The sequence below is a fragment of the Numida meleagris genome, chromosome 2 (assembly GCF_002078875.1).
Source record: "Numida meleagris isolate 19003 breed g44 Domestic line chromosome 2, NumMel1.0, whole genome shotgun sequence".
Taxonomy (NCBI): Eukaryota; Metazoa; Chordata; class Aves; order Galliformes; family Numididae; genus Numida; species Numida meleagris.
In genome coordinates, this window is record NC_034410.1 from 142,640,772 (window position 1) to 142,665,265 (window position 24,494).

A 24,494-nucleotide genomic window follows, 5' to 3' on the forward strand; every position below is an offset into this window, starting at 1 on the left:
CTGCGTAATTGCTTAAATCTCTGTAAAACACAACATTTACTCTACCTGAAGCCTGCACATGCTGCTGAATTCAAATAATCAAATAAATGCACACAGTAGACGTACTGATTTTGCAGCACTACATAATATTCCTGCTACTACTTCTGCTTTGCGTAATAGAGTATTAACTTTATTCCTTTTTTTTTTTTTTTTTTTACTTCTTGGAATTTTTAACTCTGATCAATATCCTGCAGTAAATCTATCAGGCCCCTGTTATTATTTGCATTGGATTTAATTAGCTACTTTTAAAAATTGCCTTAATTCAGCATTCAGAAATGGATTTGCAAATCAATTCATTTATTTTCCCCCTTTGGATAATCAATCAGCCTTGTAACAAAGAGGTTATTTCAAAAAGATGCACTCGAGTGAAATTAGAGAGACCTCTATCCTACAAAAAGCAGCTGAAAAAACAGTGTAAGTTATCCGGATCTACTTGATACTGAGGCAATAGTTTCCAAGCTCATAAAAACATTTGCAGTGTCTAACTGAACTGCGAGCATCCTGAATCTGAGACTTGCAGTAAGCGACAATCTGGTGGGTTGCTGACAAAATGAGCACTATATTCTCAGGAGAATGCTTTAGCATCAATACACTGCAGCAATGAGTACTTCACACATGCTCATTCGGCTGCCAAAACAGAAAACAGTCAATATTCCTACTGCTAGTAACTGGGAAAGGCAAATGTATTATTTATACAAATGCATACACTAGAGGTGTTTGAAAATGTTCCAAAGAACTGTGCATTCCGTTGTTTCTTCAGAAAACTTCGTCGTTATATATTACTTTCCTTCTTTCTTTGAAAAAGGCCATTTAGAGAAAGTATATTTTTCATGAAAAGAAAGACAAAAAATCACCAAAATATTTATTCTCCAATTTTCACTTCAAGTCTCCCTTTCCTTCCCTTGCTGAAAGAAACTGATGCATCAGAATTCTGCAGAAGTCTACAGTGAGCCCTCTGGACACAAAACGACATGAGATGTCACGCCCATTTTGCAGCAGGTCTCCTGAAGTGCAGAAGTCACCAACAAGACTGGGTTTGGGAACCTCGCTATAAAACCTCAGTATTTTCATCATGGGTCACAGGATATAAGAACATGATGACAAGATGGGATACTATTATGGGATATTAGGCCTTATATTAGACATTGAATACTAGGCTTTGTCATACAAGGGTAGATGTGGCACTGAGGGACATGGCTTAGAGGGCATGGTGGGGATGGGCTGATGGTTGGACTAGATGATCTTAGTGGTCTTTTCCAATCTTAATGATTCTATATGACTCTATGAATAGACCAATACTGAGTGCATGGGTTAGCACTCTTGTGTGATACAATAAACACTCTTTTTCTCAGGCAGAGAAGAAACACAGGTTGCGTAGGTGTCAGTATTCAAATTACAGACTGAAGAGCAGACAGGGAAATATTTGGCCCGCCACATCAACACCCACTGTTTTTGCAGCAATCGCAGCTGGTGGAAGTTAAAGCAATGGCAGTGGGTGCTCTGAGGAGTGCATTAAAGTCAGGAAAAATCAAAGCACAATTGCTATAGCAGAGATCTGTCTGCTAGAAGAAAAAGAAGAGGAAAAAAAATACAGGAAAAGGAGAGAAAAAAAGGGATTTCTATTTGTTTGTATCTTTAAAATGAAACAAAACCTAATTCATTTCTTTTGCACTTTAATCTTTCTCTAGCTTAGTCAGCCATCAGCCCACACACAGCTCCAGCTTCCTCTCTCATCCTGGTGATGTCAGAAGGATGGATTTTCTTCTGGGAGCCAAATATTCCAGCAGATTAGACAACCTCTCCTCCAGAAAAGAAGCAGAGGAAGCTAGACTCAACACACCAAGCCAGTCCTGCAAAGGGATGAGGCAAAAGCCTGATGAAGTAAAATCCAGCTTCTTGCTCTGGTTGCAGTGGTGAGAACAGATAATACAAAAGCTGGCCATGGCTACTCCTAACTCCTAAATAAACAACAAAACAGATGGTGGGGACAGGCACCCTAACACATGGTGAAGAAAAATACAGTATCTCACACTAAAGACCTATTGATCAGTTGTCCAGGAACAAGCTAGGTGTATATCTCTACGCAGAAGGAGATCCAGGGTGAGAAATGGTACCAAGGCTGAGTAAGCAAACTAATAACTCCATTCTTTGCACAAACACATACAGCCAAATATCAGTAAAGACAGAGTGAATGCAAGTAGAACTGTCACTGAGATATTCTTTTCACTACCAACTTGAGACACAAGCAAGAAAAGCCATAGTTCGGGGCTGTAAACCACTAGAGCTGGCAAGAAAGGCTCTCTGCCTGCAGGAAAAGATGGACAACTTTGGCTGGGCTGAGAGCATGGTTGTGCCATATATCCCATTGCTTTTCAGAGCAGGATCTGCCCAGAACCCGTTTCTCCTGGAGTGCCATATCTAAGAAACTTTGAGCACTAGCTGGTAGATCTGCAGCGGAAGTGTGAGCATATCTGAGATCTCTCCAAACACGATGAGCAAACCGAAATAATGAAAGGCTTTGTGTCTGCCTGGCTCTCCTTCTGAATGCAAACTGCAGGTATAATGGGCACTTGTTTCTTTCCTTAACCAAGGTAGTTCCAATCCCAGAGAGTCCTGTGCTGTGTAAAACCACTATTCTCAGATAGAAGAGAGCAGGAAATTGGAAGCAGCACTTGCTGGATGAAGCTTTTAATAGAGAAACTACCTGGAACTCATTAAAAACTGAGCTTATAGTGATGAGAGAATACAGAAATGTAGAAGCTGGATAATTTGAGAAACTACAGTGAGACAGAGAAATGCTGGATGAAGACTTCTTTTGGAGATCACACTGCACACCCCACTAACTCTACTCAGCGGCATCCCATTACCCGAACCTTTCTCTCTTTTCCTCTCTCCCCAGCTACACATATATCTAAATGTGTGCTTAGTAGACAGCAAAGTCTGTAAACTCCTCCTTCACTCTCATGGGAGGTCATTTGTGGACAGTACCAGAAGCTGCAGAGCAGTTAAGAAACTCTTCAGAGCTGCTGGCCTGAAGGACAAAGACAAAGAATAGCATGGCTTTTCAAAGCATGCAGAAGGAATACCTTGTCTCCTCGTGTTCCCTTTTCTCCTCTTTCTCCTTGTAGACCCTAAAAATAAAAGGAAAAAGAGATTATACAACTCAATGCAAGAAGACACATAGTTCCTCTAATTAGTCACCAAATCAATGGATGTATGCACAATCTATTCAAGTGAACCTCAAGGACATTTACTGTGTTGCCAGTCCTCAGAGTTGGCTACAAGCATGGTCCAAGCAGACTCACAGAGCAAGGATGATCTGTGACCCCAAGACCATGAGTAATAATATATTGTTGCAATTCTGCGATTGTTCCCAGACACACAACCCTCCTGCCAGCAGCAATGTGGAGGGACAGGGAACACATCACAGCTGCAGATGATCTGGAAACCATCCACCGCTGAGCCTTTTTCATGTTGCTCACCAACAGTGAGAACTTAGGTAGAAGACAATACTGATGGAAAAACCTATTGCATAAACAAGGAAGAATGCCCATTCCTGGTGGTTTTGGATGCTGTAGCGAGACAGACAGCAGGTACCTCTGAGAATCGACAAACACTGAACAATCCCTGTCCTGGAGACCAAAGTGTATTTCTGCACTGTGAAACCAATGCTGGAGCTCAACTGGATGGTGTAATTCATCTTCTCCCTGGTACACCAGAATCATTTGCTGGAGTTTGGTTTGATGAATGACAGCAATGCTAACACTGGAGATCAACTCAATGGGCAGGAATGGATTTCACCCTCCCTTGGCACAGGAAACACCATCTATTTTGTAGCAACTGTCAATCAACTAATGGCTACAGGCAGACAAACATGCTCAGTCAGTAGTGACCTTTCTAAAACTGCTGAAGCTTAAATCACTTATTATAATACATTTATATTTAAACTTTACACTATACTGAAGACTTAACTCCAAGCTAATGAGAACTATCTGTCTTGACTTATTTGTTCCATAGGATGACTTATCTATTATGATATTCAGATTTCATGTGGTGGTTGACTTTGAGCAAACTGCACAGTCCTAACTCTAATGACCTAAAATGAGCATGCATTGCTTCCATACTGCAAAGCAATAACCCTACTATTTCCAAAAACCAGATGACAAGAGGTTTTAAACATGACTCCTTTAATGCAGTAATAACCGTGGGGCCCTCATATACACTGTGTGGATGATTACAGCCTTGTCGCTCCCCAGCAACTCAAGCCAAATGTCAGTCTGACGATGGGCAAGGACAAAACTTTTGGTGACAGTGCCCTACATGTAGATGCTTTGCTTCTCATACATAAAGGAAAGTCAAGGAGCAGGAGTGATTATTCTCATATCTTTGTCCGTTTATCTCATTAATGTTTCAAGGATCTACAGCATGGGCAGGTAATGCCACCACTGTATTCACTTCATCTTCTTCAGGCCAGATACAATTCAACCATAGACTACACAGGGCATGCACCTGGGCAAAGACAAAAGTGCCTATGCTGTTCTGAACATGTTGGGCCTCTTTGTAGTGACTTGTAAAGAAAGATCTTGGCTGGCACAGAGAAATCTTTCAGTGTATGAACATGTCTGGTATGCCATTAAAGCACACTGACGTACAGTCAGGTTATTAAAACCCAAAAAATCCAATCAGCCTTTGCAACACCTGCTTGAAGGCTGCCTGTGTAATTATGAAGGTGAGACCACAAGACAGAGACAACACGATTTATTTTGGTATTGCTGTCCATTCATTCAAGGCAAGTTTGTCCCATGAGCCCAAAGTGCTGCCTACTGACAGTTTTGAAAATATGATTGGAAATTTGCTGACAGCTGGTGTTTTTGTTTGGTGTTATGATGAAGTTTTCAAGCACCATATAAACGGTGCATCAACACAGACCAAAGCAATTGCATTACAGTATCATAAAATTCCCAGCTGTTATCTTGGTAATCAAGTCATTATTACTGATAATTCTCTAGGTAAAGGTCTGTTCTCATTTAAAGAAGTCAGAAGAAACTCAGTGAAGTCAAGAAAATGTCACAATTTGGACATAGCATGGGTAAGAGGTCAGATATACAATATATAGATTAATTTTAAAAAGTGGGCAGAACATACTGAAAAACTCAATAAAGTTTCTAGATTATCAAAAACTTAATAAGAGTCATAACTTACCGGCACTCCTACGTAGCCTTTAATACCTGGTGGACCCTGTTTTCCCTCAGATCCCTGGCAAAGAATTGAGATACAGTAAAATAACAAACATTTTCACATGAAAGAGTAAGGAAAAAATAATTTATTCAGAAATGTAACATACTTCTTGGCTCACAGAAAGCTGTTGAGGCTGCCTGACTGTCTCGGCACTAATATACAGAGTAGCATTTGACTTTTCATCTACTTACCCAAAGTGGCACCCCATTTTTTTCTGTTGTCTCTATTGCTCAGGCAATAGCAAGTTCTACTCTTCTGCTTTTAATCTTGCCCTATAAAGGAAAACTGTCACATGAAGGTTCAAAGGTGAAATGCTTACTGAACTGGCTGGTGAGGTGGACCCATAAGAAGGGAAAGCCATCTTATGGAGAGACCTGGGCAGGCTCGAACTGTGGGCAAGCAACAACTGCATGAAGTTTAACAAAGACAAGGGCAAAGTCCTGCACCTGGAATGACATAACTAGGCTAGGATCTTTGTTACTGAAAGGGACCTCGTGTCCTGGTGGGCAACAAACTGAACATGAGTCAGCTGCAGCAGTGAAGGCAAATCATATCCTGGGCTGCTTCTACAGGGTCATTGCCAGCAGATAGAGGTGTGATTGTGCCCCTCTACCCAGCACTTGTTTGACAAAACCTGCAGCTCTGTGTTCAGTTCTGGTCCCAGCAATTCATAAAAGATGAAGAAGTGGTCCAGAGGAGGAGGACCACAGAGATGATCAAAGGTCTGGAGAACCTGGCCCACGAGGAGAGATTGAAGCAGTTATGCCTTTTAACCGTGGAGCAGAGAAGGCTCAGATGGACCTCATCACACTATTCCAGTACTTAGAGTGGCTACAAAGAGTACCAAGGCTCTTTTTTCACAAGGAGACAAGGGGAAATTGTGTACTAGCTACACCAAAAAACGATCATCTTGATGTATGAGAAAATTTTTTTGCAGAGAGAACAATGAATTACTAGAGCAATCTCCCAAAGAACATGGAAGAATCCCCATCATGGATGTTTTCAAGATGTGATTGGACAGGGTGCTAGATAGCATCATCTAAGTTTTCTCTTCTCACAAAAGGTTGGATCTTACGATCACAAGAGGTCCATTCCATCCTTGGCTGCTCTGTGATTCTATATTCCCAAAGGCAAAACAGAGCACATCTTCATTATAAATAAGAGAAATGCAAGAGACCCAGAGGAGTTTCAGCAGTCCCTCAGCTGGTTACGCACTGATTTTCTCTCTTGAAGATGGTAAAATGAAATAGCATGTGCTCTCACTGATTGCTTTTATGTGCCTTAGAACACCGATTAATGGTCTGGATCCCCAGATGAATAGGATTGGCCCTCAGAGCAACCCTGTGGTGACAGCCTTGGCCTGACAAGGTAGCCAAGATAGTAGGCTAGGCCTCTTAAGTCATCTTCATGGCTGATTATCTTGTTTCTAATCTGACTTTGTTTCTTTTTACCTCTCCCATCTTGTTAACTCCTGCATTGGGTTGCTGTAGCAGACAGCGCTTTGAAACAGATCAAGATTGCATTTTAAAATTTCTTCTAAATTTCTTATTAATGAATGTTTCCTATTAAAAATATATATTAAAAAAAAAAGATTTAAAACTACAAGTCTTGTCTTCAATGAACGGTTAGCAGAAATAAGGCTTTTTTGTCCCAGCACAAGTGCTCAGGAAGCTGTTCATGCTGCACCACTGTTTACAATTTGCCTTAGTCCAAATGACAATCTCATTTGCAACAGTTGTTAAGCACAGACCTGGCAGGCTGGCTGAACTGTAGTTGGCAAGCTTCTCACAACCGTTTTAAGCAAAGCATTGCCAAAACTGTCGCTTCCCTCTGCCACAGAGGACTTTGTTCTTTAAAACAGAAGAAACTGTGCCCTGAAGCTTGTGAGCAGCTCATCAGCCCCATTTTAAAAGAGTTGAACCCATGTTCAGTACGGAAGCCAACCATGCCACAGAGTAATGGAGAAATTCACAAACACGTTAACAAGAGCTGAGTATATGCACAAGCAAAGTTGGCTCTGGGATCTCTACAGCATCAGGTGCCTGAAGACCTCTACAGTGTCAGCTGTGGAAGTTCTCTAACTGCAGAGAAAGAGCAGGCATGCGCTTAATCTGTCTTCAGAGTGCAGAAAAATAATACTATCAAATTCCAGGTAAAACCCCTAGAGAAAGAGAAGCCTGCTATTAGTTGTCCAGATTATCAGCATCCAACTCAGGCTGTTACATAAATCATGGCTTTAGCAGTTAGCAAAAGCTACAGATAGAGAAAGTGGATTTGTCTGGGTGGGAAGACTTGCTGATCCCACTCAAGGCCTGTGCTGAGATCATGTCTGGTAAACCAGAGAAGTGTGAGACCTTCGACAGCTGAAGGGAACAAGAATGAGGAAATTTGTCAAAATGAAAGCCTTACCTAATACTTTAAACTTCAAAGACTTATTTTTTCTTCTCCTTGTGTTTTTCTTTTAAGAGTAGATATCTGTCAGTTCAGATAGCAATGCTATGGCTATGTCAGTTCTACAGCAATGACAGCCATGAGAAAATCTCTTTAACCTTTTATTAAAGATGTAGGGGGAAAAAAAGAAGGAAAGGGTTGAGTATTTGCTGCAGGACTGGAAGGGCTAAAGGGTCATCTCAAAAATTCAAGCTTTGTTTAACTGCTATAATGCCATATAGTGAGGAGGTTGTACTGTACTCTTTTTTCTTTGAACCCACTTATTCCATTTCAGTGTCTTTCCAGCTCCCACGTATTTATGTGAGAGCCTTCTCTGCTGAACAGTGGATATTTCTTTCCATCCCAGTCTACCACAGCACCTTCTATAACCAGACTCCTTGACACTGATCAGCACAAGGCTAGTACTGAGAGCTCTTCTTTGCTTCCACCCAATTGCAGCCAGCAAGATCAAATAACCATCCTGATGAGTGCTGAAGTTTACCCACCAAGCTTGGCGAGTGAAGAAAATGATGCCATTGAGCTAGAAACAATCTACCTCAAAGACTTCATTGAGCAGCAAAAGCTGTAAAGCCAGAGATGACTTATCAAGGGCATTTCATTCCTGTAAGCCATGTGTGTACCCTAATCATCCATTTAGGGTACCTCTGGGGGTTGAAGTCCTATTTCCAGATGTCTGCAGGACTCCTTTCTGTGCTACTGGAAATTTCATCACACAAATAATGAGGTTCGTAAAACCTGCACCTCCTTAAAAGAAATTGCTGGCAATTGCTACTGAGGCAAAGGGTTGGAAATCCTTCAGCCAAGCAGATAAACAGGGTGCTGAATCTCCTAGGGTGCATGTACAGCTACTGAGCACCGCTGCACTTGACTGCCTCAGTGGAAATGAGGATCGATTGAGTTAGGAAGGAGTGCATCCCAAATGACCAGAGAAGCTGCAAGGTAGCTCTCCATGGAGCCCAGGGTAGAGCCTGAACCCACTGTATTGATGCTGATGATTTTAAATAAAAATAAATGATCGGGCAAAAAGTAGTCATTACAACAGCAATTGGAGATACGACCTTTCCTATTGCCAACTCCACCCATCTCTATACAACCCATTCCACATGAGCAAGGGAGCTGGGCTTTACAAATGTGCATTGATTCGTATTTTAGATTTTAAAGCCCTGTCAATGAAACCTGGATTGTTTCTTAAAATAGCTCAGGCCAGGATCCAGCTCAGTGACACCGCATATAGTCAGTGCATCCATTAAAATAAATAAAAGTCACTACAAAAGCACCCAGTCATTTCATATTTAGGCCCTGTAGCTTAGAGGCTGGGGATAGCCAAGCTCACCTGGGAGCGCTTGGCACTGTCGAATCAAACTGTGTTTAGGTTCAGCCCTATCAACACCTATCCTGCCCAGCCCATAGTGTTGAACTTATTCTTAGCACTACCTTGGCTAAATTATATGTGCCTGACAATCCTTGTGGGAAATATGGAGCTTCTTCCAGAATCAAGCCCTTCTGGAGGTACAGGTAGTAGCCTCAGTTTAGCTTGATTTTATAAGCTTTGTAAAGCAAGAGTGAGGAACTTCACAATACAAGGAAACAGGGCATGGTATAGCCTACTGGCTTTTAATTCCACTATGGGAAAACATGCAGGGCATAGAGAAAACACATATTTGTTTATTACATAATAGATGAGATGCAACTGATAATCATTTATGGGTGATGAATCCCGTTCATTTCATCTACTTCCTAATTCCACTGAAGGGCAAAACAATACCCAGAGTACCTCCACTCAGCTCAGCCCAGCCTTGCTTTACAGCTGTCATTTATCCCCTGCTGAACATGCTGCCATGCAGCTTCCACAATCAACCCCTTCGTGTTGCTGAAGGCAATACAGTTCCTGCAGAGATCCGTGGGATGGCTGCCAAGTATTTCCACTAATCCACAAATACACCATTAGTTCTGATAACCTCCTGATGAGACTTAAGGAAATGATTAACATTTCCCTCTATGAAAACTAGACATTTTGGAGAAAGAGCCCCTCTGTACATGAGAAACCCAGAAGGATCTACATGAATAAATTGCTTCATGGTGTCCTCTCAGACAGAGCCAGGTGACTATCATGATGATATCTAGAATGCTATTCAGATATTTAACTCCTACTTGAGGACAACACCATAAGTGAAATCAACAGGAGGTTTAGTTAACCAGATAGCTCTTCCAGAAAGATGTGACACTCAAAGACCTTTGCATGTATGGGAGCAGAACTGGATCAAGGAAGTCTGAGCAATCAATCCATTATCCTTGCCTCACCTTTCATAGGCTGAGTCTGCTGTGCATACTGTCCCTGAGAAAAACACTCATCAGTGTAATGAGCCATCTTTCTGTTTTATGAAGACAGATGAAAGTAGCTGTTGGTTTGTTATCTTCTCACTAACCACGGAACAAGGCAAGGAGAGCTGAGATTTTGGAAAAAGGACAAAGCATTGCTCATGTGAAGGGCTTCAAAGCTTAGGCACTTTTCTGATGGTAAGCCTCACCAAATGCTCATTCAGAAGCACATTGTTTGAAGCAGTGATATGATGAATGGCTCGAGTTCTGTGTTTTTTTTGCCACTGTCTACTAGTGCAAACTGAAACTCCCATAATATACAGAAATATAACTATCCAGGTTAGGATCTACCATGATTTTATTTTTCCAGTTGCAGAGCAGAGATAAAAGTTCTCACCTGAATCTTTGCCAGAGCTGAGAACATTTACTGAAAACATAAAGTAAGGTTTGTGCCCCAAAACATGTTCTCTTCACCTTCTCCAACTATACTGTTGATCAAATAAAAGGTATTCTCTTTATATAACTTATCTAATTTCTGATATTCTATCAGATATCTTGATAGAAACATGCATTTTGAGCTTCTGCATTCACCAATGAAAATATAAGAAGTCACAAAGAAATAAAATTACCCAAGCAATCCACATATATAAAAAGTCAGTGCAAAAGATATACTTACCCACGTAAACAAGAAATGGCAAGCTTACCTTTGGACCTGCTGGCCCAGGAAGTCCAAATGCTCCTGGTTGTCCTGGTTCACCCTGTAAATAACAGCAATATCAGTGGTAGATGCTAATCTTTTATCTACTGTGGCTAGGATGTCTAAAACCAGTCATTATATACAGCTTTAGGAATAGAAACTCTATCCAGTATCAACAGTCCTGAGTACCATTATGCAGAGATCTGAAAGTCCAAATTGTGCTTTCTTTGCAAAAAAAATTTTACAAAAGCTGGAAAAAAACAAACTGAAAACTGAAGTAGCTATTCATGCATTTTTCAAACCCAACCTCTTAAATGGCAAGAGATGAGTTCTGTAAGTAGTAAACAGCTTACACCAACTACAATCTACAATTGCTGAGTCCCTGGAGATAACATGGTACATTTGATTGATGCAATAAATACATCCTATAAGAAATTCTGCAAATCCACATATGTCGTTGTCTGATCACAGATTGTGCCATGCAGGAAGTGATAAATTTGCATCAATTCTGGAAGCAATACAGGAAAATTATCACACACCTGTCCAAGTGAGACAAGTGTCCGGTGTTGTACAAAGCAGAAACAGGATGTAAGCAACAGAAAAACAGGAGCTTATCTGATGTGCATCACTATTTTTGTGCATTCCTGCCCTACCAATGAGTTCTTTCCCCAAGTTTGTCCAGTCACCACCGAACGGCTGCCACAAAATTACAGCAAATAAGATTATAAAGGCCCTTCCCCAATGATAGCTATGGTGAAAAGGTCCCGCCCCCCTCGACCAGCTTAATGAACGGTAACAGAGCTGACACTGGGCTCTCTCAGGATGGCTAATCCACATAACACTCTCCGTCATTCCTAGTGACTGCTGAGGCTATTAACCTCCCACCATTTGTTTCTGCTGCTCCCAAAATTGCCATACAAATCCCCGAGACATGTTCCACTCAATACAGATTGATTTCCACTGCCTGGCTTTCACTGAAAGGCAAGGATTACACAGGAGGAACGAAAAGGCTTACGGCTTCTCCTTTTGCTCCATCCTTCCCCGGGGGGCCAGGTGAGCCAAGGGACCCCTGGAACAACAACAGGGCTGTCATCAGCACGATACTAACAACAGTTGCAAGTGCAAGGACATGAGCAGTACTACAAGACAAGAATAAGGAATGAGGAGAATCATTTCAACACAAACATTTATTATTTACAGTCTCTGGAGGAACTGCTGCTAACATTAACACACTATGGCCAATTGATGAGCTGTTAATGAGGAGCTAGGCACTCTTGGCCACTAATCTCACTTAAGAATAAATTAATAAAAGGGCTGTGCCACTGATGAGATACATAACAATTGAATCATTTTAATATCATCTCCCCTCAGCCTGTCCAGTGTTCCATTGTCACAAAAATCTGCTGTTTTTGTAACTAAGTACTACTTTTTTTTTTTGTATTTATTGTTGATTCTGTGCTTCTACAGCATCCACCTCAAAGCTCAGAAGCCTCTAAGCATAGCTGTAATGTATGGATGTAATGAGCCTAAAAGCAAACAGAGAAGCCTTGAAAACCTCAAAAATCCCTAGGAACTGCTTTACCTACAAGGAGGTGCGTTTCAGAGCTGGTAACATGCAAAGCTGGGGGGAAAAAAAAAAGCAGAAGAAACAGGCATTGTTTCTTAAATCTGTCTGCCCACCAGGTTGAATGGGATTAAGTATGTTGAGGCTGGCAGCAGTGCAGATAACTGAAGCAAACACAGGGGAAAGCCAAGTTTTTCTGCGTGCAGCTGGCAATTTAAAGAACAAATGGGAAGAGAACAGACACAGAACAGGCAAGTTCATGTACATGGTAAGGAATGGACCAAGTGTTTTTACATCTGGGATCTGCAGCAGGTTTTTTTTAAGTAGATTATGTAAAAAAAAAAAAAAAAAAAAAAGGGATCAAATGAGAAAAAAGCACAGGCACTGCAATCAGTGAGTGTAGGTGCTGATTAAATAGAATGAGTTTATTGTACATTACGTGGAGGGGACTCTTGCCTTGCAGTCCTGAACATTTGCTGTTTCATAACAGGTGGAAAATGTCTAAATTACTATAATCCCTCCTGCAAATAGCATTTAAGGCATTTCTAATAAAAGTGTCCAAAGTAAATACTAGCTGACAGAGCAAGCTCAGCCATAGATAATATTGGGATTTGAGGGTTGGTTTTTTTTTTGGGGGGGGGGTTGTTTTTTTCCTTTTACAAGAGGCTGCCACAGAGGGCAGCAAAAGGCCATCTCAGTCCAAAGGTTATTTATGTTCAGAGCAAGAAAGGACATGATAAACTTTGGCCTTCCATGTCTCATATTGAAGAAACACTGGTATTTCAGTACGAGAAAGCATTTAGCTCTGAATATCTATTCCGTTTCAGTGCTTTATACAGACTTCAAACAAAGTCCCTGCCCTTGCAGTCTCCACACATTTTTCAGATGTGGCCGAGCGTAGTTTCTCATCAGGTTTAGATGTGAAAGGATACTTTGCGGACAAACAGCACAGCAACACATTCTTTTCTTTTTAGAACTTTGCAAATACAAAAACAAGAAAACACAGAGGTAAAAGAAAAAGACTTCCAAGAGGGGCTATTTTCATAAGCTTTCCTCAATAGCTTTATAAAGTTTTGAACTTTGCACAATGTAATTGATAAAGGCTTAGGCTTACTTTTTCTCCTTTATCACCTTTCAGTCCAGGAAATCCAGGGGCTCCTTCTTCACCCTAAAACACCAACACAAAAGTTACCTTGTATGAAATGACATATATATGTGTATTTACACAGCGTAGTTATCTTTTGGGAGTTGATGCCAACCTTTCCTTGCCGTACTGATGCTGTTCAGTCACCTGCAACTTGGCCATATTTGAATGATTTCAATTCCAATTTCCCACTCAACAGTCCACTTCTGGCTGTTATATCTTTTTTCTTTTTGTAAATATCAGCCAAGAGGAGTCTTTTTTCCAAGGACAAAATTAGAGGTGTATCCTTATTAAATAAAACTATTTCAAGCATAAAAGCATTTCACTGAGAAACTCTCCTACCGCCACATTCCAAAGTACTTGAAATTTTCCATGGCCAACCTACTGCTAGAGATACATTATTTTTTCCACTTTTACCTGCTCAATGTAGGCTGAAATGTACGCCTTGGAAGCCACTCCATTTAGATCTTTATCAATAGCTACTCCTCACACTCAACAGCTAATGTCTTCAAAGATTCAGAGCACATTTCAGTGCTCAGTGGATGGAGCAAGATTATGCCTACTGTTGAGGGGTACTTGATCGTGATCCAGCAGCGTGCCTATACCTGTCCTGCATGTTCATTCTCCAATTGATGGCATCTAGGATACAGCATTACTGGGTTTTACAAGAGATATCGGCATGTGTCCTTCAAAGGATGTTTACCAGCATCTCCACTACCTGAAATGGTAGATATCTGTGCATGGGACATTAAAGCAGCTAGCACTGCTGGCAAATGACATGGCACAAAGCAGAGCTAATCCACTGAGAGCTTTTCCCTGTCTACTTCTGTACCTAAGTAATAACAGGAAAAATGCCATTGAAAGAACATTAAAACCAAGTACATGAATTTATCCAGCAACTGTCAGTTTCTAAGTTACCTTTAAACACATGTATAGACTACCTTCATATGCAGATAAACACAGGCCAAATTCTGCCATTCTCAGCCTTATTTGTGATGTTTTTTTTCCTGCATGAGTAGTTGAGCAGACTTAGATGGATGTATTCCTAAGGCAAGGTTCCAGTCAATGTCAGACAGAATGATAAAATCTGACCTTATTTATTTATAGGTATATTTGCCAGTTAGAGGTTAATAAAAGACAGTATCTGGAAATTATCTGTACTATATATGCAAATTAAAGTCATTAAATACTCTTATAATCACATTTCTCACTAACTGTGAACCGTCATGAAGCACTCGGCCTAGAATTTCCACTGCAACTGGCGGCAAAAATCAAATCTGCTGTATTTGAATAGGTCCCTAATGAAATAGAAAACCCATAAAGTAGCAAATGTGATTTTTAAGGAAATCACTTGTTCTAGGAGGTCAATATAACTTGAAGGAACTGCTGTTCCATGGCAAAGTGTGCAGCACAGGTAGAACGATTTTTGTCTTTGCAAATCAAAGGAATGGGGTTAATAACTTCTTCACTTGTCTTATTTTTTTGTTCTGTGAAGGAGGAGCTCTTTTATGTAGCTGAATAAAATAACCCTGCTATCAACCAATAAGTTGCATGCGCAGTATTCATTTAGCCATCCATATTGGACAGAACCTCATAAGATTTCTTTTCCAGCCTCCCACTCAAAGCAACAGTGAACTCACACCAAGCTGTTCACAGTTCATCCACTTTGGCATTGAAGACCTCTGAATACAAGGCTGCTCCTCTTCCCAAACACAACTGGTAATTTGCATCCTAAATTAATTGCATCCTAGCAGAGGAGAAAGACCTTTATTTATGGCTGAAATAGCATTATTTTTCCCTTTTGATTTTCCGCATATCCCAAGAAGCTGCCTGCAGAGATGTGAAGCCAAGAGCAATCCAATGGCCTTCACAGCCAAGGGTCTGCAAGGGCATTTGTAGGATAGAACTGCAGACTCTCTTCCACTTGGTGACCATGCACACAGAGGCAGCTGGTCAGCCCACTGATCAGATCGAGGGTCAGCAAGAGGGGGAGAGGGCCTTCGAGGTTGCATTGCGCTCAAAGAATATGTGATCCAGTAAAGCTTAGCACTCCAAGAATCTCAGTAAAGACATTTCCTCCACCTGTATCTACTGCCACAGCCTCTACCCTGCTGCATAAATTGAAGCACTGTGTGGCACACATCAGGCAGCCCATCACAGAACTAACCCCTCACTAGAAATAAAGCTGCAATGTTTAACCAGCTTGCAGTGCCAATCTCCAGGTATCCAATGCCCTTACTAGAAAACTGTTCAGAAACAACCTAGTCTGTGGAGACAAATTTGACATCCACTGGGGAACCACCAATGAACCACAGCACTCAACAGAGTTGAAAGGCCTCCTACTTCTGCCACTTTCGTTGAAAAGCCTTGACATTGCTGTGCTCTCATATAGTGCCAAAGGATCTGTGACAGTAGGGATGGAAATCTACCAACAACTTGCACCCTTAGCTTGCAGCCAGCTGCCAAAACCCCCACCGAGGATTTAGCTAACTGGAACAGAGTCCTGTTGCCAGGGCAATTTACTTCACTAAGCTACTTATTCTATTTTTAACTACTCAACCTCATGAACTGCATCACAGAACAATCCCTTCTTTTCAACGGAAATTTTAATTAGGTAAGATCTCAACCATCATGCTCAACATACCACCAAGACCTTGGAAAGTAATGGTGTACCCAAAAGGTGTCAGTGTCCTCCTCACTCTATTCCAGTGAGGTCAGTTCGGTTAGCAAAAGAGCTAGTGCATCTCTCCTGGAAACCACTTACTAAGACTCAATAATTAGAGAATGACAACACTGGCCAAGGAGAAATCACAAGGGCCTGAAATGATTATGTTCAAGAGGAGTTCACGCTGAGGAGGTTACAACTCCATCAATTAGGCTCAATAGGAAGGCAGGAGATTTTCCTGAGTACTTTTGTCCTTTTCAGGCTCCTGAGCATGCCGTCCTTTTCTCATCCACTGAAAATCCAGCCACGTATGTTTAATTTCATCCTCTGTGATGCACAGCCAGCAGCCTTTAATCAAACCTTCCCACAAATGTTAACAAGAGCTCACTGTTGGCAAAATACTTGTCAAAAGGGCCTTTATCTGGAAAACTGCCACCTGATCCAAAGTGACCACAGGAATTCTCACGTAATATAGCCCTGGAGTGCTATCAGCTATATGGAAGCAGATACTGCTGAGTAAAAGAGGGCTGGGTAGGTATTGCAATTACTGATGATATACACTGGCATAGACTATGAGCACAGAGAAGTTAGGTAGCTCACAAGTAGCTACATATTCCTACAAATGCCACTTTATGCTTTTCAAAATTGATTCTGTGATTATTCACTTGAATTACAGCAATGCCTCATTTGTTTCCTTTGTCACTCTGTTGGACACTGTATGAATAAATATTAAATGACAGTCACTACACTTGAAAGCTCTGTTCAAAATTGCAAGCAATGAGTAAATATAACAAAGAAATAGCAGAGGCAAAGGGCACAGGCTAGTAAAATAGCTACCAAGCAAACATGGATGCAAGTGCACTGGGCTGAAGGGTCTGGGCATCACACTGTGAGAAATGGGTCGGCTTCAGCAGCTGGCATTAAGCCCTGAGGAAGAAAAGCTCATTGCATTTCTTGCACCAAGGCCAAGTGTAGCTGTGCACACTGAGAAGGATAAAAATAATAATGTGTATTCACAAGCTGGCTGTGCTCCCAGCTTCAACACAATGAGATTCTGGTGGTGACATGTAAACCATATGTAACTGTTTATCCCATGTATTCCTACCGTTACCCATCTACTTTATGGACATCTGAACTTCAACTGGTTGTCTCTTTCTGGAGAAACATCTGGACTAGACTGGGAAGTCACAAGGACCAGACCTCTGAGGAATTGGGAAGAAGAAGGAGAAACTACAACTAAGAGGAATAGGGTGCAGCTTCTAAGGCAGCTTCTCTCAGGCTTAGCCAACACTTTCTGGTACCTTCATGCTTTAGGAGGAGCAACCTATTGTTCCTTTCATCAATAGTTTTGTGGAAAAAAGCTTGAGTGTGCATGTAGTTGTACCTGTGAGTAGGTGTATTAAAAAATATAGCAGTTTGGCTTAGGAACTTCCAAAAATACTGAATATTGCAAACTCTGAGGATGCAGCACTAGATAAGTAACTCTGAAAACTCTTTCATGAAGGAATTGATAGAAATTCTGTGAGCAAATTGTGAATATTTTCTAAGCCATACTAAAACAAAAAGATTTTTCCAGATCCAATGGGAAAAAGGAAATGTCACATCATGAGGGAATTCAGAGCCCAGGCAAATCTCAGCTGCTGCTGAGTATTAGAGTGACTACGAATAATGATACACCCATCAACTTTGGGTTACCACAGCTATTGAAAATACAAAGGTGAGCTGTGAAAGTATAAACATGCATTGTCAGGTTTCTTTATTAGCTTGTCTGCAATAGCAGAGTTATCTCATTTCTAGATTTGAGTGAGGATGTCTTCCTTGTATACTGCTGCTGTATGAATTTACCAAATCATGTCAGCTGTAGGTTAAGGATCCCTCCATGGTCATGAGGGTCTTTTTTTAAAAATTGATGTTATCTTCTCAAAATTTCCATTACATGCTCACCTAATGCACACACAGCTTAATTTGTTTTGTATTATCCAAAGATTTACCTCTCTTGGGTTATTTTCATACATTTATAGATTCATTAAGTTTGGAAAAGACCACTAAGATTATCTAGTCCAGCCTTCAATCAATAACTACCGTACCCACTAAAACATGTCCGTCAGTGCCACATTTAGCCTCTTCTTGAACACCTCTAGGAACAGTGATTCCACCATCTCCCTGGGAAGTAGCCTCTTCTAGTGCCTCACCACTCTTTCAGAGAAGAAATTTTTCATCATATCCAAACTGAACCTCCTCTGGTGAAAGTTAAGGCTATTACCTCTCATCCTATCGCTGTTACATGGGAGAAGAGGCTGACCCCCACCTCACTACAGCCTCCTTTCAGACAGCTGCAGAGAGCATTAGGTTCTCCGCTGAGTCTCCTCCAGACTGAACAATCCCAATTCCTTCAGTCATTCCCCATAAGACTTGTGCTCCACACCTCTCACCAGCTTTGTTGCCCTTCTCTGGACATGCTCCCAGGCCTCAAAGTTTTTCTTGTAGCGAGAGGTCCAAAAGTGAACATGGTACTTGAGGTAAAGCCTCACCAGAGTTGAGTACAAAGGGATATTGAGCCTTACTACCCCATATAATTGCTGAACGCAATGTATATTGTCTGTAACCAGATTATATCCACATCCCATGTTGATCCTCAGATGGCTGAATGGAAATAATTATAAAATTACAAAGTAGATAGCCTAATTACTAGATGATATGTTTCCTCAGAGCAGGAACAACTAAAACATAGATTTTGCCATATCCAGCCTCACAGAATATTTTCTATGAAAACAGACCTAAAATGGAGGAGGAAGTGGTCTGCAGAAAAGATGAGATACGGAGATAGAACAATTCTTTACTACCTGATTCCAGAAAGACATCAAAAGCACAGGATAGAATAACCCATCAGTGATGCTTTTTAAGCAATCTGCTCAAGTTTAACTTCTTTCCTTTCCTTCACTTGCAGCTCCTTAAGCAGCTGCCAAGTTTACAAATATTTCTTCCAACTTGAGAACAGCTGTGAACTATAATCACATATTTTATTCCAAACTCTGGGTTGTGACCTACATTAATAGAAATGAGAGGAAACTAAATGAGAAAATAATGGAAAAAAAGTCAGTCCAAAAACACATGGTTAGATTCTTATTTTCCTGTCAAATTCAAGTAAATCACCGGACATTTCCTTCACCTTACAAAGCAGCCTACAGAAGATATACCACACTGAGGTGAATTCTATACACCCTTTTTATTCCCTTCCAAATTGGTCTACACCTACCACAAAAAGTATCACTTTTCTAATCCCAGAATGCGATAAAAATTTCTAACCCTGTCACAAAACATCAATAGAGGTATCAGTGGGTGACCTTCAAAACTCTGCCAAGCGGAACTCCATGAATCAGACACCCAGCATATTGACAGCTCTACAAACCAGGGGATCTATATCCTAGGTAGGATACAAAAGCTGAATAAAAACAGAACAAGAAGGGCAAGATGAGATGGTAACAAAAGCAATACTAAATTGCACAGTGCTACCATTCCACCATTAATACCCCTCTCTCCTTTGTTAATTAAACTCACAATATCCCTGTGAAATTAGAATTTACAGCAACTGTATTATTGTTTTCACACTATGAGGGTGATGAGTCAGAGGTGCAACTGAACAGAAAACATATGGAAGGTCATAGGGTTTGGGACAAAGATGGAAACTCACTGCAGATTTCCTCTGTCCTAGGTTGATGCTCTAATGGCAACTTTATTCTTTCTCTCTCATTGTTCTTTGACCTGCATTTAACTTGGCAACCTGACGATAACAAAGGACAAACCAGAAAACTGAGTAAGTGCCCAGTGCTGATCCACTGCTCCACACTAAACAGTGTTCACTATTGGATGAGAAAAGCATAGAAGAAGTATGCAAGAGATGTTGCAAGCTCAATATGATCTTCAGGTCCAAATTCTTGAGAGCACTTCCAAAAGACAGCATGAGTTGAGAAGGATGTAATAGCTTTTTCTTCAGAAATATTGTCAATTCTAAGTTTGGTTGGGATTTTTTATTTGTTTGGGGTTTTTTTTTTCCAGTGAAGGTCAGGAGTGATCTGCAGACCAACTGAGATGCAGAACTGCAGTGTATATGTTGCTCAGCTCCATTTTCAAAAGCTGCTGACCAGACAGGCAGCACAAAACTGCCATTTTCTAAGGCACAGATGCAGGATTCTATTAGCTTAATGATGCTAAAATCCTATTAATATCTTGGAAAATTTGACACCAAAGCTGGGATTATCTTCTACTTCTAAAAGAAATACAACATTCATCTTATCTGGGAGTTCTGTTCATTCTAAGAAAGGAAGAAAATTATCCTGCTTGTTCACTGTATCATATTCTGATTTAATAAACAGAAAGGCCATGTGGACACGATACACAGCAATCTGTAGAAGCTGTAGGTGTGCTTAATCTATCAGGAAACCCAGTATTCAGTGAGCTGATTAAATGATAGTTATGACCTTTTTTTTATACTGCAAAGATTTTTTTTTCCAATTGCATTCAATTGCATAGATGTCAGTTGTTCCCAAAAGTTACTTTAGCAGAAGAAATTCAGGAGAGCTTGCATTTCAAGGGTGTCTGAACCTTTTAACCTTTATCATGAACAACACGGACCCTACCATGAGACCAACAATGGGTCTTCTGACCTTCATCACATGATCCCAGTCACTAAATGTTTTTTTTCTAGGGTAAGTGCACCTTTTTTCAGGGATCCCAACAGATACCTTTCTCTGAAGAAACCTGATTCTCCAACTTTGCATCTAAGTAGTTACAGCAGGTGTGTTGTCAGTGAATTTAGCACATTTTCACCCATCAACTTGGTGTTGCAGGTGAGAAAGTTCAATAGAGCTTAGTGATTTGGTAACTAGTTATACCCCAATGAAGGTCACTGTGGAGCTCATAATAGCCTGAGAACCTCCAAAGACTTCAAAGCACCCAAGATCCTGTCCATTAGTTTCACACTATCTGCACCTCACTGTGACACTCCTTCACTAACTACACATGAGATTTCTGAAAGAGGAGGATGGTCAGACACCTTTGGCAGCTGTTGAACTATCAATTTTTCTGTATCAAGGCTGCCCCAAGTAGAGGATTTACTTGAAGTATACATCTACCTCTGCAACAGAGAAATAGAGATAACGATGTACTGAATATTTTATTTGGAGTTCTTCTGTTTAACAGCTATACAAGCTGTTCGATCAACTAACACAATCTTCACAAGTTAAAAAAAAAACACAATTGTTTGCAGACCTAGTTTTGATTGAACATACAGCATAAGAGGCAAAAGGTAACTGAAGTCGATTGGTGCCACAACCCCACTACAAAGAGGAAATGCCAGAGGAAAAAAATGGATTCAAGGGGTTGGATTACAAGAAGCAAAATCATTATTTTCTGTGAGGTGAATTTCCATCTAGAAAGGAAAACAATGGAAAGGCAAGAAACAGCTCAGCTGATATGCTTGCATCTCTCTTGGTCTTCTACCTATGCACCAATCCTTGCAAACAGCAGAAGTTCATCACAGGAAAGCAGGATTGAAGTCCTTGGGCTAATCAAGATGCACATACAGCACAGACTGATGGCCCCTGGAGTACCTAAGCGTGAAAGGGAAAGCAAAAATGTCTTTGTGTTGTAGAACAACATGTATCAAGATGAGGATTGATTGGCAGATCATTTATATCCTGTCTTAACACAGTGAAAGCTATGATCCTCTGCTTGTGAAAGATAGCAAAGGGTGACAGATTTGCTTTGTGTAACCAGACCAGACAATAAGATCTCCTGTCTTTTTCCAGTGGCAAAACATGCCCTGAACATTAAAAAAAAAAAAAAAAAAAACCAACCCTCTATATTTGAACTTGGAAAAACAATAATACCACATATGACATGAGTAAGAAGTCCTTATTCATCCCTCCCAAATTTCTGCTGATGTAGAACTGTTACTAAAATTTGAATTTTCCATTTTCCTGCTTTGCATGTTTGAGACAAGCGGTTTCTTAGTTTGAGGCTCATTAGTTGAACGCTTTGAAATGTGAAATACAGAGCAGCTCTGCTCCAAAACCTTTCTTGTCTCAAAGGAAGAGCTGATGCTCCTTCCTAGCATCTGCCAGAGCTCAGGACTGGAGAAATGACTTGCCAAGTGCCAGAGGAAAAGTGTTACTGAAGTAGAAAAATAATCCACTCATACATCACGACATTGATTAATTTATGTTCTTAAATCTATAAATAGCACACCAAAAATATTTTGGAGCTTATGGATGATATGGGCTGATGTTTTGTTTTGCTAGAAAAATGTTACTTCCTTTTGTTCTTCTTCTGGGAAGCCTCTGATACTCCAGACCTCCACATACCTTTTGAACATTTCAGTATCATTTTGTACATCCAAGAAGAGCGTACTGGGGCAGAGAAGTAGGATTGCAGTACTCCAACTCCAGTGTTAATCTGCTCCTAAATGTTTACTGCTTCTGCTATTCCATATTCACCACTTACAGTCTACTCCAGCACTTCGCTGCAGCAAGTTCTTCATCACATCACCTAGTCCATGATTTCTTCCCTCAGCTTCTATGCATGTGGTGAAGAGACTGTGCTTATTTTTAAGAAATAAAATAAATCAGCTACTGCACATTACAGCCTTATCAAGCTCCTCCGGGGTTCCTCAGCCTTCTTGTAGTTATAAACCTCTGCTCGTTGACAAAAATGCATAAAGCTGGTCAGTCAAGTCTTTCCCAATGTTATAAACTGGATTGGTCCAACCAAACATACTGGTTTTATAAACCAATATGCAACAACGCTACTCCCTCGGTTTTCTTCCCCTCAGAGTGCATTATAAAAGTAATGATTGTTCTCTACATTTTACATCTGGAAACACTGAGGCACAAGAATCACAGCAGAAGGGGAAAAGCTGAGGACAAGATTTCATGTGGAGCCAAAGACAGTACCAGAAACAAACACTGGGTCTCCAGACTGTAGGTAGTGCTAAAGACAAAGGGTGGGAGATCCAAAAGGAGAAATGTACAGATTGTTTGTATCAAGGACAGTATAAAACAGCTTGACACATAGTTCTGATATGGTACCAGCTTCAGAGAGCCACAGTGTCCAGCTTTGGCCAAGGAAGATCAGCCAAGTTTTGATCCGTGGAAGTGGAACACACCATGGGAAGGAGAAGTCTGGGATCCTCAATTCCAGCAGGGGACCAGAGCTTGTGACACTGCCCCTGCTCTAAACTCAGAGACACTTAGAGGGAAGAAAAGCTCCATGGCTACCATGGACTGGAGGAGTAGTTGTGAAAACGTGAGGGGGCAGAGAAAACTTACAATGTTTTTGATAGGTCATAGCAACCTGCTTTGTGTAATGCTATCTGTAATTCAATAGGCTACAAGATCTATTTCAATATTCCAGAAAAGCTTTTTTTCCTTTTGCACCTAACAGACAGCTAATCCATACCTATCAACAGCAATATCACTCTCAGGATCGTCTTTAATTTGAACAAGAGTATCAATGACAGAATCAAGAGAATATATTTTCTTTTTTCTTTTCCTCTCCTCTCCCCTCCAGCTCTTCTATCAGAAGAAGCACAAATATGGCAAATCTTTCTCATTTTTCTTCCTTTCTGCACTACAAGTGGATCTTGGCGAAGAATGCTAAGAAGCACTGGAGCAAAGTCTGCTTGCCAGTAGATGTCATTATATACCAGCAATGCGTCTGCAAGCCAGAAACTAACACTGAAAAAAAATAACAACTGTTTTCTAAGTTTAGGTAAGCAAAAACAAGTTACTAGTATTCTTGTACCGCTGATAATTAAGCCGTTGTGATGCACAATTAGTACATTATCTGGTTTTAAGTTGTTTATTACAATCTGCAGCTGTTATTCTGGGTCACAGAAAACCACAAAACCCTCTAATTATTGTTAAGAAAAAGGACTCCATAAAACCACAGTTATTTAGCTGTGCAGAATATACTTTAGCTACAGTTAAGAGGACTCAAAAATATTCAAGGTGCAGTCTGAAATTGCCTGCAGGCGCAAGAGGATTCAGAAAGTACTCAGAGCACTAAGGCAGGTACTGACATTACCATTAATGAGTGAGCTGTGTTGAAGTTCAGAACAGGAAAGACAGACAAACTACTCCAGTGAGCTGCATGAAAGCTTTATGAAGTGGATGAGGTTATATTATACAGATGTGTAAGATTATACAGATGTGTAAATACTGAATGAGGAGGTTAAGCACTGAATGACTTTAACTGGGTGAAGTTAGTAGCTAAAAATGGATTCTGAGAGAGATGATTCCTAGCAGCAGTAAAGAAAAAAAGGAAAAAATCTACAGCTATTGCACTTTAACTTTTCATCACCAAGTCAATCTGAGGTATG

The 24,494-nt window shown here is 40.6% G+C and overlaps 1 protein-coding gene across 3 annotated transcripts in view; it reads right to left on the reverse strand.

Annotated features, from left to right (window-relative positions):
- The window catches only part of COL22A1 (collagen type XXII alpha 1 chain), a 230,283-nt gene that overhangs the window by 96,688 nt on the left and 109,101 nt on the right, over positions 1-24,494 (reverse strand). For all 3 annotated transcript variants that reach the window (XM_021388269.1, XM_021388270.1, XM_021388271.1), the window contains exons 13-17: positions 13,423-13,476; positions 11,760-11,813; positions 10,752-10,805; positions 5,242-5,295; positions 3,126-3,170 (exon numbers count right to left, since the gene is read on the reverse strand). In XM_021388269.1, the coding sequence (XP_021243944.1) occupies positions 3,126-3,170; positions 5,242-5,295; positions 10,752-10,805; positions 11,760-11,813; positions 13,423-13,476 (261 nt within the window). The remainder of the gene's footprint in view (positions 1-3,125; positions 3,171-5,241; positions 5,296-10,751; positions 10,806-11,759; positions 11,814-13,422; positions 13,477-24,494) is intronic.